The sequence below is a fragment of the Bathycoccus prasinos genome (genome assembly GCF_002220235.1).
Source record: "Bathycoccus prasinos genomic : Chromosome_2".
Lineage (NCBI taxonomy): Eukaryota > Viridiplantae > Chlorophyta > Mamiellophyceae > Mamiellales > Bathycoccaceae > Bathycoccus > Bathycoccus prasinos.
Window position 1 is genome coordinate 1074285 of NC_024007.1, and position 13791 is coordinate 1088075.

At 47.8% G+C, this 13791-nt stretch overlaps 10 protein-coding genes across 10 annotated transcripts; 6 read left to right on the top strand and 4 right to left on the bottom strand.

The window, feature by feature from the left end:
* Window positions 1-21: 21 nt before the first annotated feature.
* Bathy02g05940 (hypothetical protein CHLNCDRAFT_134048) lies at window positions 22-1293 on the top strand (the record flags this gene model as incomplete). Its single annotated transcript, XM_007514668.1, has 1 exon — window positions 22-1293. The coding sequence occupies one exon, from the start codon at window positions 22-24 to the stop codon at window positions 1291-1293; it is 1272 nt and encodes a 423-aa protein (XP_007514730.1).
* A 71-nt stretch (window positions 1294-1364) lies between these two features.
* Window positions 1365-2084, bottom strand: Bathy02g05950 (predicted protein; the record flags this gene model as incomplete). Its single annotated transcript, XM_007514732.1, has 1 exon — window positions 1365-2084. The coding sequence occupies one exon, from the start codon at window positions 2082-2084 to the stop codon at window positions 1365-1367; it is 720 nt and encodes a 239-aa protein (XP_007514794.1).
* An 827-nt stretch (window positions 2085-2911) lies between these two features.
* On the top strand, window positions 2912-3127 carry Bathy02g05960 (predicted protein; the record flags this gene model as incomplete). Its single annotated transcript, XM_007514642.1, has 1 exon — window positions 2912-3127. The coding sequence occupies one exon, from the start codon at window positions 2912-2914 to the stop codon at window positions 3125-3127; it is 216 nt and encodes a 71-aa protein (XP_007514704.1).
* Window positions 3128-3359: 232 nt separating this feature from the next.
* On the top strand, window positions 3360-4289 carry Bathy02g05970 (predicted protein; the record flags this gene model as incomplete). The annotated part of the gene is made up of 1 exon (XM_007514466.1): window positions 3360-4289. One exon carries the CDS (start codon window positions 3360-3362, stop codon window positions 4287-4289), a length of 930 nt encoding a protein of 309 aa, XP_007514528.1.
* A 292-nt stretch (window positions 4290-4581) lies between these two features.
* Bathy02g05980 (ATP-dependent helicase NAM7) lies at window positions 4582-7506 on the top strand (the record flags this gene model as incomplete). Its single annotated transcript, XM_007514868.1, has 1 exon — window positions 4582-7506. The coding sequence occupies one exon, from the start codon at window positions 4582-4584 to the stop codon at window positions 7504-7506; it is 2925 nt and encodes a 974-aa protein (XP_007514930.1).
* A 185-nt stretch (window positions 7507-7691) lies between these two features.
* On the bottom strand, window positions 7692-7970 carry Bathy02g05990 (unknown protein; the record flags this gene model as incomplete). The annotated part of the gene is made up of 1 exon (XM_007514758.1): window positions 7692-7970. One exon carries the CDS (start codon window positions 7968-7970, stop codon window positions 7692-7694), a length of 279 nt encoding a protein of 92 aa, XP_007514820.1.
* A 90-nt stretch (window positions 7971-8060) lies between these two features.
* Bathy02g06000 (predicted protein) lies at window positions 8061-8864 on the top strand (the record flags this gene model as incomplete). Its single annotated transcript, XM_007514951.1, has 1 exon — window positions 8061-8864. The coding sequence occupies one exon, from the start codon at window positions 8061-8063 to the stop codon at window positions 8862-8864; it is 804 nt and encodes a 267-aa protein (XP_007515013.1).
* Window positions 8865-8916: 52 nt separating this feature from the next.
* Bathy02g06010 (arg methyltransferase) lies at window positions 8917-10887 on the bottom strand (the record flags this gene model as incomplete). Its single annotated transcript, XM_007514622.1, has 1 exon — window positions 8917-10887. One exon carries the CDS (start codon window positions 10885-10887, stop codon window positions 8917-8919), a length of 1971 nt encoding a protein of 656 aa, XP_007514684.1.
* A 223-nt stretch (window positions 10888-11110) lies between these two features.
* Window positions 11111-12661, top strand: Bathy02g06020 (predicted protein; the record flags this gene model as incomplete). Its single annotated transcript, XM_007514567.1, has 1 exon — window positions 11111-12661. One exon carries the CDS (start codon window positions 11111-11113, stop codon window positions 12659-12661), a length of 1551 nt encoding a protein of 516 aa, XP_007514629.1.
* Window positions 12662-12747: 86 nt separating this feature from the next.
* Window positions 12748-13668, bottom strand: Bathy02g06030 (unknown protein; the record flags this gene model as incomplete). The annotated part of the gene is made up of 1 exon (XM_007514614.1): window positions 12748-13668. The coding sequence occupies one exon, from the start codon at window positions 13666-13668 to the stop codon at window positions 12748-12750; it is 921 nt and encodes a 306-aa protein (XP_007514676.1).
* Window positions 13669-13791: the final 123 nt, after the last annotated feature.

Here is a 13791-nt window from a genome sequence, read left to right on the forward strand (position 1 = left end):
TCATCAGCAAAATCGTCAGAAATGAAGGGAACAGACGACGCTCTCGACGACGACAACGACGACGAAAAGATTATGTTCTCTTCACGAGGAAGACGACATACGCGAAAATGTCTCCAACTCCTTCTCGTCTGTGCGTTCGCTCTCGCATATTTGATGAAAACATCGTCGTCATCATCGAACAATCATTTTGATGACAGAGGAGAGAAGAGCGCTCCTTTGTTGGCGGCATCGGCGTCGTCGTCGTTTTCAACCGCATCAGCATCAGCATCAGCATCATCATCATCATCTTCTTCAAAAGACTACTCGAACCGAGTTTGGATATTCACCTCCGTGGCTGCCGATTACGACGGCGCCGTCTTGTTGAAACAATTCGTCCACCATTACACCGATTTAGGAATTAAACCGGAGAACTTCTTAGTCGTGATTAACTCTAAATCTGGATTTCGAACCGCAGAGTTTGACGAGTGCGCGAAGATTTTAGACAATCTGGGTATCCCATACCACGAGTGGTTGACGCAATACTCGAGCGAAGTGATGTATAAGCATCGGATGCAGTTGTTAGAAAAAGTCCCACCGACAGATTGGATTGTCCACGCGGATAACGACGAGTTTCACTCGTACGGCGGGAAATCAGTCATCGACTTCTTGAAAGAGATGGACAAGAAAGGGTACAACGAAGTGAGAGGGACGTACGTCGATCGAGTCTCCAAGAGCGGCGAGTTGAGCAAGTTGAAAGAAGAACCCGGAATGTTTCAGCAATTTCCTTTGCGGTGTTCGGTGATTAAAACTGTCGCTGGTGGTAGAGATTTTAAGACTATGGCGTATAAAGGGTACTGGAGAACGGACAGAGGGAACCATCAGGTGTTGCGCGCGGCGAGAGCGAAGGCGTATTTAAGCGGGCCGGGGAGAGGCGACGGCGATTTAGAAGACGTCTATCATTTGACGCCGTACGCAAAGTATCCGGGAAAATACAAGTACCAGTGCGCTGCGCACGATAACTTATCTTTTCTCCCAGCCGGGTCGCAGTGTTCCACACCGAACGATAGTCACGAAAGTACCACCAAGTTATGGTCTCAATCGCGCTTTAGCGATGCGAAGGTTGCCGTGCACCACTTCAAGTGGCACGCGGGCGTGATTAACAACATTAAAGACCGATTGGCGTTTTACAAGGGCGACGTTGGCGCGGATGGGAAACCCAGGTTTGCATGGTATACAGATAGCGAAAAATTGATGAACGGGATAGTCACGACTGGGAAAATAGACACGAAGAAGACCAAGTGTAAAGTAGCCTAAAATTGTTTAGTAGCGTGTTGTGTATGTAGTAGTACTCGTTTAGTATCTCTGAAAAAAAATCGTACGCGCATTTAAACTTTTGGGTATTGTGGTTGTGGTTGCTGCTGTTGCTGTGGTTGCTGAGGCGGCGCCGCACCATACATTCCCGGTTGTGTTTCGTATGCCGCCATTCGTTGGACTTGCGGAGCTTGGAACACTTGTTGCTGCGGCGTCATGCTCTCGTTCCTAAAGTCAATTTGCGCCTCTTGTTGCGTTTGCATGCACGCGCACACAGAGCAATACGTCATATCGGAGATGCAATCCAATATGTCCGCAGCTTGCTCGATGGAATCGTCGTTGGACACCATTGCTGCCACTCTGAAGATGCACGCGAGTTGGTTCATCAATAACATGAATCCGATGATGCCGTTATCGCACTGCGTGTTCATCACTCGCTGTTCGTCCTGAATTAAGAATCTGGTCGTCGCAACGCTACTCGGAAAACACCAGAACACTTCGCACGCTAAACATAACTCCGGATTGTTCTGCTCGCCACACCGACCGGAAATGCAGCTTCCTCCGTTACAGCACGTGTACCCTTGCAACGACCCGTACATCTGTTTCTTCCTCTGTTGCCAGGCAACGCACGGCGAACAGAGCGAAGCGTAGAGACAAAATCCAGGTCTCGCACACGGTGCTTTCATCAACTCTACCGCCCAGGAATTCGCGTAGAGCTTGCGCATTTCCGCCTCGCGAATGCGCTTCTTGTCCTGAGGGTTTTGCCCGCCGCCTCCTCCATAGCCTTGATTCATTTTAAAAGCGTCGTGGTCTTTCTTTGTCGTTTTGAATTGGTTTTGTTGACTTTTTTTTATGTTTTGGTGTTCGTTTGCTCAAAAAGAAAACTCTCGCGATGAAGGAAGAAGCAATCAAGCACCACACTTCAACTCTCCTCAGAAAAAAAAATAGAAAAAGTAGTTCTCCAATACTCACACAATCATCATGTTAGGCTTAACCATGCGAACGGCATCCTTAGTTGGAACCTCGGTTTCTTCCACGTCTACGAACAACAGAGGTAATTAATATCGTCGCGTCGCGTTTTTATCATATTTGGCGGGGAGAGTGCGCGTGAATTTACGCGAATTTTTTAGTCGTCGTCTCCCCTCACAAAAGAGGGAGGCAGAAAGAGATTTTGCCTCTCTCGCGTTCACTGTGTGGAGCGGAGTGAGAGCAGGAAGCGGTTTTTGAGTGCAAGAGTCCTCAGAAATGGTATTTGTGCATCCGGGAATGACTGTATATCGACGATTCCGTGGTCGCGTGTGAGGTTGCACGCGCAAAACGTGGGAATTTGGGAGGCGTAAAAACCTCAACATTCTATCCTCGTCGTCGTCCTCCTCCTCCTCTCGTCCTTTTCGTTTCAAGATGAAAGAAGAGCAAAAGCTCTCTTTTTTAACCTTTCGGCGGAACGAGACATTCACCTCTCTTTCTCTCTCTCTCTCTAAACTTTACAGTTGCGCAACAACCGAAACAAAAATCGGCTCCAGGCGTTGCTTTTGCGTTCAAAGGCGCGTTCCAAACAGAAATCAACGTCGGCGAAGGTGAAAACGGAGAGGCTGCGTTGAGACGTTTTCGCAAACAAGTCATGAACTCTGGTCACATCAACGAGGTCAGAAGACGACGATACTTTGAGAACAAACAAGACATTTTGAAGCGAAAACAATCCACGCCGAGAAAGTTGAAAGGGCCAAAGCCGAGAACCGCGGCGCAGGCGATAGCGGATAAAGAGGCGGGGCGAGAGGAAGGACAAAGACCGCAGAGACGATTCAACCGCCCGGGCGACGATAAACAACAACAGTAAGTTTGAGTTTTATGCGTCGAGTACTCTGTTGATTTGAAGAGACAGTTTCGTCTTCTTCTTCTGAATCATTCATCTGTTTAAAATTGAGTTGTAATAAACATACCTTTTAGTTCTTATATATATTTTTACACACACGCGTTCACGCGAGACCTCCAACCTCCCACAACAAGGAGCAATTTACACGCACTGTTTCTTCATTTTTTCAACTTTCATTATTATTATTGTTAGTATTATGAATACTATGCTCTCGTTCGTCCCAACAAGAGGAGAGAGTATCATGCGAACAGGTGAAGGTGGGGGTGGTCGTGGTAGTCGTCGTCGCCACTTTTGCTTCTCTTCCTCCTCCTCTTCTTCTTCGAGGAAGTCAACAACGAGAACATTATTTAAAATCAAAGAGAAAAGGACGACGACGACGACGGCTATGAAAGGAGGCGGCATATTTCTAGACGATAGTGGGAGAGGAAAATGCATCGCGAATAATAAAAGTGGTAATAGCAGCAACAGCAGCAGCAGAGACGCGCTTCTCGGCGAGTTTGATGGAGGAGGAGGAAATGTTTTTGGTGGAAGCTCAGGCGGAAGCGGTTGGAACAACAACAACAACAACAACAACAACAACAACAACGAGAACGAGAACGAGAACGAAGACGAACGGCATAGCTCGTCGATGGCGACGCGATTTCTGCTTTATGCGATGGCCACGTCTGCACTCACCGTCGTGCCTCTCGCGAACGCGAAGGGCTCGACGAACGCCGCCGCGAATAGAATGAAAGCACAAACTGAAAAGGCGTTTCAGTCGTTACCGTCGAAAGCGAAAGACTTCTTCGTGTCCATGTTGTACGGTTTCGTCATTTTCTTTGGCGTTAAAATGGCGTTAAAAAGTTTCTTCGCTCCAGTCGCGTTGTTTTCTTTCACAATGTTCGTTTTGCACAAGATGAAAGTCCTGTCGTTTGGACCGATGGACATGTATGAGAGTTGGGTGCGACCGTACTTACCGAGAGAGTTTCAAAAAGACAGTTTCACTTTCCTCCGCGGCGCGGATACGATGTCCGAAAAATACACCAAGGCGTTCTGGTCTGCCGCGCACAGAATCTTGCCGGCGTGTAATTCTTCCCACGGCGAGAAGGCTTTGATTCTGGGCATGCTTGTGGCCGGTTTAGTTTAAGCAGTAGTAGATGTAGTAGTAAAAACAGGATTTCTTTCTTTCAACAAGTGTCTGTTTCTGTTGTTCACTTTTTACCTCAAATTTTTCTCCTCCATTCCTCAGTGTCAGTGCAGAGGCCTGCACACGCATCAACTAGATGTCAAAGAAGAAGTCAAAGAAGAATAAAAGTTCCCAAACACAACAACAAACAGATAACACAAACAACCAGCGACAAAATCAGCCTCTCTCAGCATCGTTATTGGGTAAACCTGCGAGTGGGAACGTGGAGAAGAACAAGAAGAATAAAGGGAAAATGAATTACAACAACAACAATAATAATTACTACGGAGGAGGTGGTGGCGGTGGTGGAAACTACGGAGGAGGATACGGAGGAGGATACGGAGGAGGATACGGAGGAGGATACGGAGGAGGATACGGGGGAGGATACGGAGGAGGATACGGAGGAAGAGGAGGATACGGGAGAGGTGGATATGGCGGCAGAGGATTTGGAGGTGGTGGCGGCCGTGGAGGTGGCTTTTTCGGCCAAAAGCAGAAAAAAGTAAAAGTGATACCGGAGAAGAAAATAGCGTACGGGAAGCAAATACGACGAGAGATGGACACGGGGCAGATCTCCCAAGCGTTCGTGTGGTTTGCAAAGTACACCACGGAGAAAATTAAACCGAAAATGGGGAACATTTTGCAAACCGCCAAATCTGGAACGGTGGACGAGGAGACGCACACAAAGTTGATTTTGAGATTGTTACAGGCGAATCACGCGAAACACGCGGCGTTTGTCGCCGAGAGCATGTCAAACGATAACTTCAAAATGTCGTTGAAGAAATTCTGCGAGATTTTAATGTCTGTGCCGTGTAGGTGCGATGTGGAAGACGCGAAGAAGCTCGTCAACGCCTTGTGTCCTTTGACGAAAGTCGTCGAGCACTCGGACGCCGCGACGGCGGGGTATTTCACGAAAAACGCGCGCTTGTTGTTGACAGAATTTTGTGAGGAGTCTACGCAAATTTTAGAGAGGATAGCGAAAAGGCCGCCGGCTGCGACTGATCTCGTCGCCACGGCGTCGACGTGGAAAGGTGGAAGGTTGTGTCTGTCGACGAAGCCGCAGGTTGGGCCGGACGGTGTCACGAAGATTCCAACGCCAATGTCGTGTTTACAAGGCCAAATAAATTTGGACGGGAAGCGCATTTTATCCGGCGGGGATTCCGTGCTGGTTCGCAAATACGTGTCACCGCCGAAAGCTATACCCCAAGTGCGGTCGTTCGAATCCTTGCCGGATTTATCCCCAGAAGCGGCGGATATGTATAAAGAGACGAAAACGATGGGTGATGGTATTACTTTAGCTGAGAAGCAGCCACCAACACCGCCGCCTGCGCCGGACTCGTCGCTCAAAGCGTCTGCGACGGCGTTTGTTCCGAAGGCACCACCATTACCAGTCGCGCCGAGACCGCTCGATGCGCCTGAGGTTGAATTCGAAGAGTTTGAAGGCATCATTGAATTTGTAAATTACGAACAAACAGAAATTCACATCAACTTGGACCACGGCGAGGTGAAAGATATCATCGGTGAAGGATGGAGCGTCGACAAGTTAGCGAACAGAGTTTCGTTTTCAAGACAGGTTGGAGCGATGCGAGATTTGCTCGAAATCGTCGATCCGACGAAGAAAGCAAAGTGCACGACGAACCCGGCGTTTCGAAAAATTTTAACCGCTGGATTCCAATACTCTGAACACGCGGAACCGGACGAAATCGATGCAAACAAAGGAGGCGTGACGCATTTAAACGAAATGAAACGCAGTTCATCTTTTGCGGAAGGTTTAGAGTCCATCGAAGAAGAGGAAGTGGCAAACCTTTGCGCGGAGGTAAACGGCGGAAGATACGAACACGTCGTACGAAACGTCACCAGACAATTCAACTTGAACGAGTCGCAACAACGGGCGGTATCGGCGACTTTAGAGCGCCGATTAAGTTTAATACAAGGACCTCCGGGTACTGGGAAAACGCACACGTCTGTTGCCATCGTTCGCGGACTGATAGATATAGGCAGAGGACCAGTACTGTGTACTTCTGATAGTAACACCGCGGTGGACAACTTAGTGGAAGGCTTGGCGCGCGCGGGCGTACGCGTCGTTCGAATCGGTCGTACCGAAGCCGTTCGTCAAGATCTTGCGATGTATCAAATTGAGAATATGGTTCCACCTGGATGTACAAAGCACGAAGCGTACGAAGCACAAATCAGAGCCGTAAGATACGCGCAAGCCGTGTGTTGCACGTGCGCTGGTTCCGGTAGCGACTTCTTGGATCGGATTAGTTTCTCCGCGGTGATGTTAGACGAAGCCTCTCAAGTCACGGAGCCGATGAGTTTAGTGCCAATCTCGAGAGGATGTCAACAGCTTGTTTTAGTTGGAGACCATAAGCAGTTACCGCCGACTATTTTATCTCGAGAAGCCGAGCTTGGTGGATTAACGCTTTCCATGTTCGATCGACTCGTGTCCTTAGGGGTTGTGCCGTACATGCTCGACACGCAGTTTCGCATGCACCCGGCTTTGGGTAAATTTCCATCGGACGCGTTCTACGATAAACAATTGAAAAACGGAACGCCTCGAGCGATGCGACCAACACCAATTGGTTTCAATTGGCCACAGCCAAATGTTCCTATTTGTTACATCCCAACGCACCCGACAAACGCGATGGAAAACAACGACTCGAATTCGTATTCCAACAGAGCGGAAGCAGAGTTAGTATTGGCGTATTTGCGTGGTTTCTTATCCGCGCAAGAGTTACGACCGAAAGATATTGGGATTGTTACCCCGTACGCTGCACAAGTTCGTTTGCTTCGGCAAATGATTCGCCGCGCCGGGATTCAAACCGGTGTCGATAGGAATACCGGCGAGTGCGGTATCGAAGTCTCCTCCGTCGATGGGTTTCAAGGACGCGAGAAAGAACTCATGATAGTTTCCACGGTTCGAGCAAATACGAACAGAAGTTTAGGTTTCGTTTCCGACCCGAGACGATGTAACGTGACGCTCACGCGAGCGAGAAGAGGGTTGGTTGTCATCGGGCATGAGAACACGTTGCGTTGCGACCGAAAGGTTTGGGGACCGTACGTCCAATGGATGATTGAAAGCGGTCTAGCTTTGGGCATACGAGGACGACAAGAAAAAATAGCGGAAGTGAACGCCATCGAATGTGATTTAGACGCCGTTTCGCGACCTTTCGCGTTGTGATATAGAATCCATTATTAATTACTATACGTTTGTGAAACAGAAACGTTTCTTCTTTTACTAATGTACACTTCTTTCTATCGTTGCATCTCTCTAATCTAAACACTGCTAAAGCTAAAAGTAAGCTCTCTTTTCACTATCTCGAGCATCTACTTCTGGTCGTCGTTTTGAGCTTCTTCTTCTTCTTCTTATTCGTCGTCGTCTCCTTCGTCTTCCTGTTGTGTTTGTTCTTTTTTCTTGGCTTTCTTTTGTTCCTCCCATTTCTTTCTCGCCCTTACCTCGTCTTCCTTCAACGCGGCGAACCAGTCGGCTTCGGCATCACCGGACCAGTTATCGATCAAGTCGTTCTTATACTCTCTCTGCGTGTTCATGTGCGTCTTCAACTCTTGCAACAGTAACCCCTCGTAGAATTTCTTCCTCACGTCCACCGTGGTCTCCGTCGAAGGAAGATCCTTCGCCGGATTCATCTTCTTCAAAACTCTTCTTTTTTTTTTGTTTGTTTGTTTGTTTGTGGGGACAAAACCACCAATTTGATAAAAACAAAAAACTTTTGCTGCATGTTTATTCATCAGAGTCATCTAAAATCTGTTCACGACATATACACAGTGAGTAAAAAGAAAGTGGTTTGCGAGATGATGACTGCTTTTGGGAGCATCGTCATCGCGACGACGACGACGACGACGACATCAAAACCATTTTACCCACTCCAACACCACGGGAGAAGAGGAGGAGGAGGAGGATCATCATCGACGAATTCATCAAGAAAATTTATCCACTTGGTGTCTGTTAGAAAAGAACAACAACAACAACAACAACAACGACGACGACATCGAGAACGTGCGCTAGAAACGAGATCGTCATCAGACAACCAGAATACAGTCACAAATACGAAAGGGAAAATGTTGAAATGGTCGGACATAGACGAGAAAACGAAGGAGTTACCGGACGCGTCCGTGGCGAAGAAGATGCAAATAACTGGTGTGCACCACGTGGCGATTATCGTCAAAGATATGCAACGAACGATGGATTTCTACCAAGGCATATTAGGATTAGCGATTAATCCTGCGAGGCCGAAAGATAAGTTACCGTACGATGGGGCCTGGTTATGGATTGGAGACGAGATGATTCACATAATGGAACTACCAAACCCAGATCCGGACGACATCGAGTCTCGACCAACGCACGGCGGCAGAGATCGACACTTTTGCATCGGATGCATGGACATACAGCCGCTGATGGATGCTTTAGATGCGAATAAGATTGAATACACGAAAAGTAAATCGGGCAGACCGGCGATATTCTTCCGAGATCCCGATTCAAACACGTTAGAAGTTGTCGAGGGGTTGGAATGGCGCGTTTAATAAAATCAATCGCACGACGATAATACGTAAATGATAAAGCAAGTCATATTTTTCACAATCTATACAAACGCGTTTGTACTTTACCGCACGCTTTCCCGCTCCGATCGATAGTACATGATTCTAAACTTATATCGTAACCTCTCACGTGTTCAGTACTCTTTGCCATGCTAATGCGCCCTTTAATGCCCAACGCAGTGATGTTATCTAAGACGACCGGCTCGGGAAAATGTAACGCCGTTTGAACCCAGTGCGTTTTCGGTTCTTTCGGAGATGTGGAAAGGACGACGGGATTTTCTCGACAGAACCGGCTCGAAAATTCTGTATCGAACCACAAGGCGATGCCATAAATCGTTTGAGGTTCGTCTTTCGTCGCGTTCTCGAGCGCGTCGAGTTTGAATTCCGCGCTAAACTCGGTATCTTTTGCCGAACACTTACACAAATCGAGTCGTAAAATTTCCGTCTCGGTCGTTCCGATGTGTTTGCCTTCGATGTGTTTTACGACCGCCGTTGCCAACGCGTGATCTAATTGCTGAACGGCAACTTCTTTCATAGAAAATCCATACACGTCGTTCCAGAAATCGAAATCCACTGTCGCCTGTTTCGTAAATCCGGCGATTTTAATGCAACACACGTCCGGTAACAACGCGCCGTCCGGTTTTAAATACTTATCTCTGGCGTATAACACGGTATCCAACATGGACTCGAAGAATAAACCGTAACCCATCCATTCCGAGACAATAACGTCGAACGGTGCACCGCGTATAGAATCCATATCCTCGAGTTTCCCTTCGATGATTTCGACTCTTTCTCGTAAGTCGTTCGCCCCTACGTTCATTCGTGCAACGTCCGCAATCCTGTACGAACCGTCTACGCCGACGACATTTCTCGCGCCACCGTCTCGTGCGGCAAACATTGATAAGATACCCGTGCCGCATCCGACGTCGAGAACATCTGCGTCGTTCATCAGAGTTGGATTCTTGGTGAGCGCATCTCTGTACGCATCCGTCCGCGTTTTATCGCTCAACATGTCTTTATGGATTTCAAAGTACGAGTACGAGTTGAAGTAAGAATCGTCTGAATCCCTCACTCTAGCGTCTGCCTCGTCTTCGTCTTTCTCTTGTTGAGTTCTTTTATCGAATCGATCGCTATCATCATTTGCATACCTTCTACTCGCGCAGTCGTCGTTCATGTTACGTGTCGGCGCCGACGATACGACGATTTTTTCGCCGACGTTCGCCACCGGCGCGAGCTTTTGCTTCTCTTCTTCTTCGCTAATCATCCCTAATTTTTCCATCATCTCGAATACTTTCAACTTGAGTGCCTCGTTCTCGCTTCGCAACGAAGATATCATCAACGACGATGCCGAATGTTCGTTTTGAGACGTAGAATCTCGTTCATCTTTGTTTGCTTTTTCCTCCTTCGTCGCCGCCGGCGCTCTTTCTTCGTCGTCGTCGATGCCGTAGACGTAGGATTCCCACTCGTACGTCAACGGGTCCGACCCACTCGCATCGACGGGCATCAGATACACGTCGTCTTTCCACGCTCCATCGTTGACTCTTGCAATCACTCGTTTTGCCAATTCCTTCTCGTCGTATTCTTTTTCATCTGATTCTTTGTTCTTGTTGTTGTTGTTCTTGCTGTTGTTTTTCGTTTCTTCCAAAACCATTTTACGCACAAAGTTAATCACTTTAATGACGTCGTAAAACTCCAATTCATTTTCATCGTCTTCTTCTTCTTCTTCGCGGCCACTCCTCGATGGTTTCTCTCCTTCTTCTTCCTCTTCTTTACTTTTTATGAAAGTATTCTTCTTATTCAACGAAACGACTCGTCGTAAATCAAATCCAAAGTCAGTGGCGGCTCTCGTTAACGCCTCGTGTGCGTTCGAATACACTCTCTGAGAGAATAAACATTTTGTTTTCCGTTGCTCGGAGATTTCCACGAGAGACTCTTCGTCTTCTATCCACTCTCCAAAGTCTCCCTCTTCTCCTTCTTCTTCGTCTAAATCGTCGTCGTCGTTTTGCATGGTGGTGGTGGTGGTGGTGGTGGTTTGGTGGTTCTTCGCTTTTGTTGTTAAAAAAAGTGTCGATTTTTGACGACGAGAGTCCTTTCTCTTCAGTTGTGACTTTTGCGCCTCTCGTTCTATCAACACGCAGGAAAACACACAACACACACACACAGAAAGAGAGAGAAAGAGAGCACGCACGAATAATATAGCAGTAATAAAATAGTAATTTCCAATACACATCATGTCTTCTTCCGGGGGGCGTTCTTCGGTTTTACCGACGACGACGACGTCGACCAAGCGCGCGAAAACAACCAACAACAACAACGAAAACGAAAACGAAAACGACGAGAACGAAAATCGTCACCTTCCTCGACAAAGAATAAATGTCATCGCGCAACTCGTGGATACGGATGGGAACACCGCCGGTCCTCAGCTGGATTTGCCGCACGATTGTACCTCGAAACAGTTGGAAGAGTTGCTGAACACGTTATTGAATAACACGGAAGAGAAAGGGGAGAAACTCCCGTACGAGTTTTACATTAAAGACGAAACGTTGACGACGGATTTAGGGGACCACTTGGAGAAAGTGAACGCGAGCATGGAACAGGTGTTGAAAATCGTGTACGCCCCACAGGCGTTGTTTCGAGTGAGACCGGTGACTCGATGTTCGTCCGCGATACCAGGTCACGCGGAAGCTATATTATCGGTATCGTTTTCTCCGGACGGGAAACATTTAGCGAGCGGGTCCGGCGATACCACGGTGCGTTTATGGAACCACGAAAGCGAGGCGCCAAAGACGACGTGTAAAGGACACACAAATTGGGTCTTATGCGTGGCGTGGTCGCCAGATGCGCAGTTAGTAGCGAGTGGAGGGATGGATAACATGGTTCGGTTGTGGGACCCAGTCACGGGTGAATCGAAAGGGATTCTGAAAGGACATAAGAAACACATCGTAGGATTGAGCTGGGAGCCGACGCACGCGTTGAAATCACCAAACGACGTTCGATTCGTTTCCGCCTCTGCAGATGGGACGGCAAAAGTATGGAACGTGAATAAGAAAATACCTCTATTTTCGCTTTCTGCGCATTCTAGGGCGCTCTCTTCCGTGAAATGGGGCGGAGAAGGCTTGATTTATACCGCGTCGAGAGACACCACTGTGTACGCCTGGGACGCTAAAGACGGGAAAATTGTTCGACAGTTAAAAGGGCACGCGCATTGGGTAAATACGCTCGCGTTATCATCCGAATTCGCGTTAAGAACGGGTGCATTTGATGAAACCGGGAAACGAGAAGAGTCATTCGAGAAATCAAAAGAACGCGCGCTCGAACGATACAAAAAATTAACGAGAAACAAACCGGAACGTTTAATCAGCGGTTCTGACGATTTTACCATGTTTCTTTGGGAACCGTCGCAATCAAAAACGGCTTTGAAGCGATTGACTGGACACGTGCAACTGATTAATCACGTCATGTTCTCGCCGGATGGTAAGTACTTTGCCTCGGCGTCATTTGATAAAGCGGTAAAATTATGGAACGGCGATACCGGTGATTTCGTGTGTACGTTTAGAGGACACGTCGGTGCGGTGTACCAAATAGCTTGGAGCGCGGATTCGCGATTCGTGTTATCCGCATCCAAAGACTCGACGTTAAAAGTATGGAGCGTGCGTTTAAAGAAACTCGAACTCGACTTACCCGGTCACTCCGATGAGATTTACGCGTGCGATTGGTCGCCGCTAGGAACGAAAGGCGCGAGCGGCGGGAAAGATAAAATGTTGCGACTTTGGAAACATTAATATTTTGTTGCGCGTTTCACGTCGTCAGCGGCTAATAATTATATTAAAAAGAATTATAGAACTAGTAGTTAGTAGTAGGGAGGGAGCTAATTTATCAAATGATCTTTCAATACGTCTTGCAAATGTGCTCTGGCACGCTCCGCGGCTTCTTCTTGCAAGACTTTATCTAAATCAGACGAGTCCTTTGCGCTGGTTATGAACGCTTCCGCTCGAGCGTGCTGAGCAATAGTCGCTTCCGCGCGCAGTTCTTCGATGTGCTTTTGCTTCGCTTTTCTCCAAATATTTTGATGCACTTCGTCCCATCGATTAAAGCCTTTCGGTAAGTCCACGTCGTATACTTGCTTCTCCTCTTCTCCTGGAGCCAACGGCGGTGGCGGAGACGTTTTCAATGCCAACAAATTGTTCTTATTCAGCTCGAGCAAAGGACGTTGTTTCAAAACGTGTCCTTCGGTATCTACTCCTAACCCCGCTAACTCTGTGGGGTGCATGTACGATTTCAACTCGTCAAAGTGCCTGAAATCGGACGATGGCATGATTCTGATCGGTGTGCCTCGCGTTTTTGGGACTCCGTTCTCTCCGAACCGAAATCTTCTCGGGAGCAAGTCCGACGGTCTCATTCTCAGCGCTCCTCCGTTCGAGATGTTCCCGTCTTCTCCAGCAGCAGCTGCGAAGAAGAAAGAGTTCAACCCCGAGGCGAGTAACCAAAAAAGGGCGGTCAAAATGGCTAAAGTTGTCAACGGGTACTCCGATGCGCCCGACTGTCTATAAATGTATTGCACTCGCGTGTATACGGCGTTGGCGGAACAGTTCCCACCTTCGGAAAACGCCGCGAAGGTTGACGATGATGATGATGATGATGATGAAGCTTCTTCTCCTCCGCTCTTTTCTTTTGCATTCGTTTCTTTTTGCGTCGTTGTATCGTTTTTGTCCTTATCGTCGTCGTCGTCGTCGTCGTCTATGCCTAATTCCATCCTCCGGAACTTTTGTTCCTCTCGATGACTCGGCATTGTTCTCCGATGATGATGATAATGATGATTAAACGACGAGCGCTGTTCTCTTCGAAGTTGTGTGAAATGGTGTAATTTGTGGATTACTTTTGTTGATTATTTATTTATGTTTGTGAGAGGAGA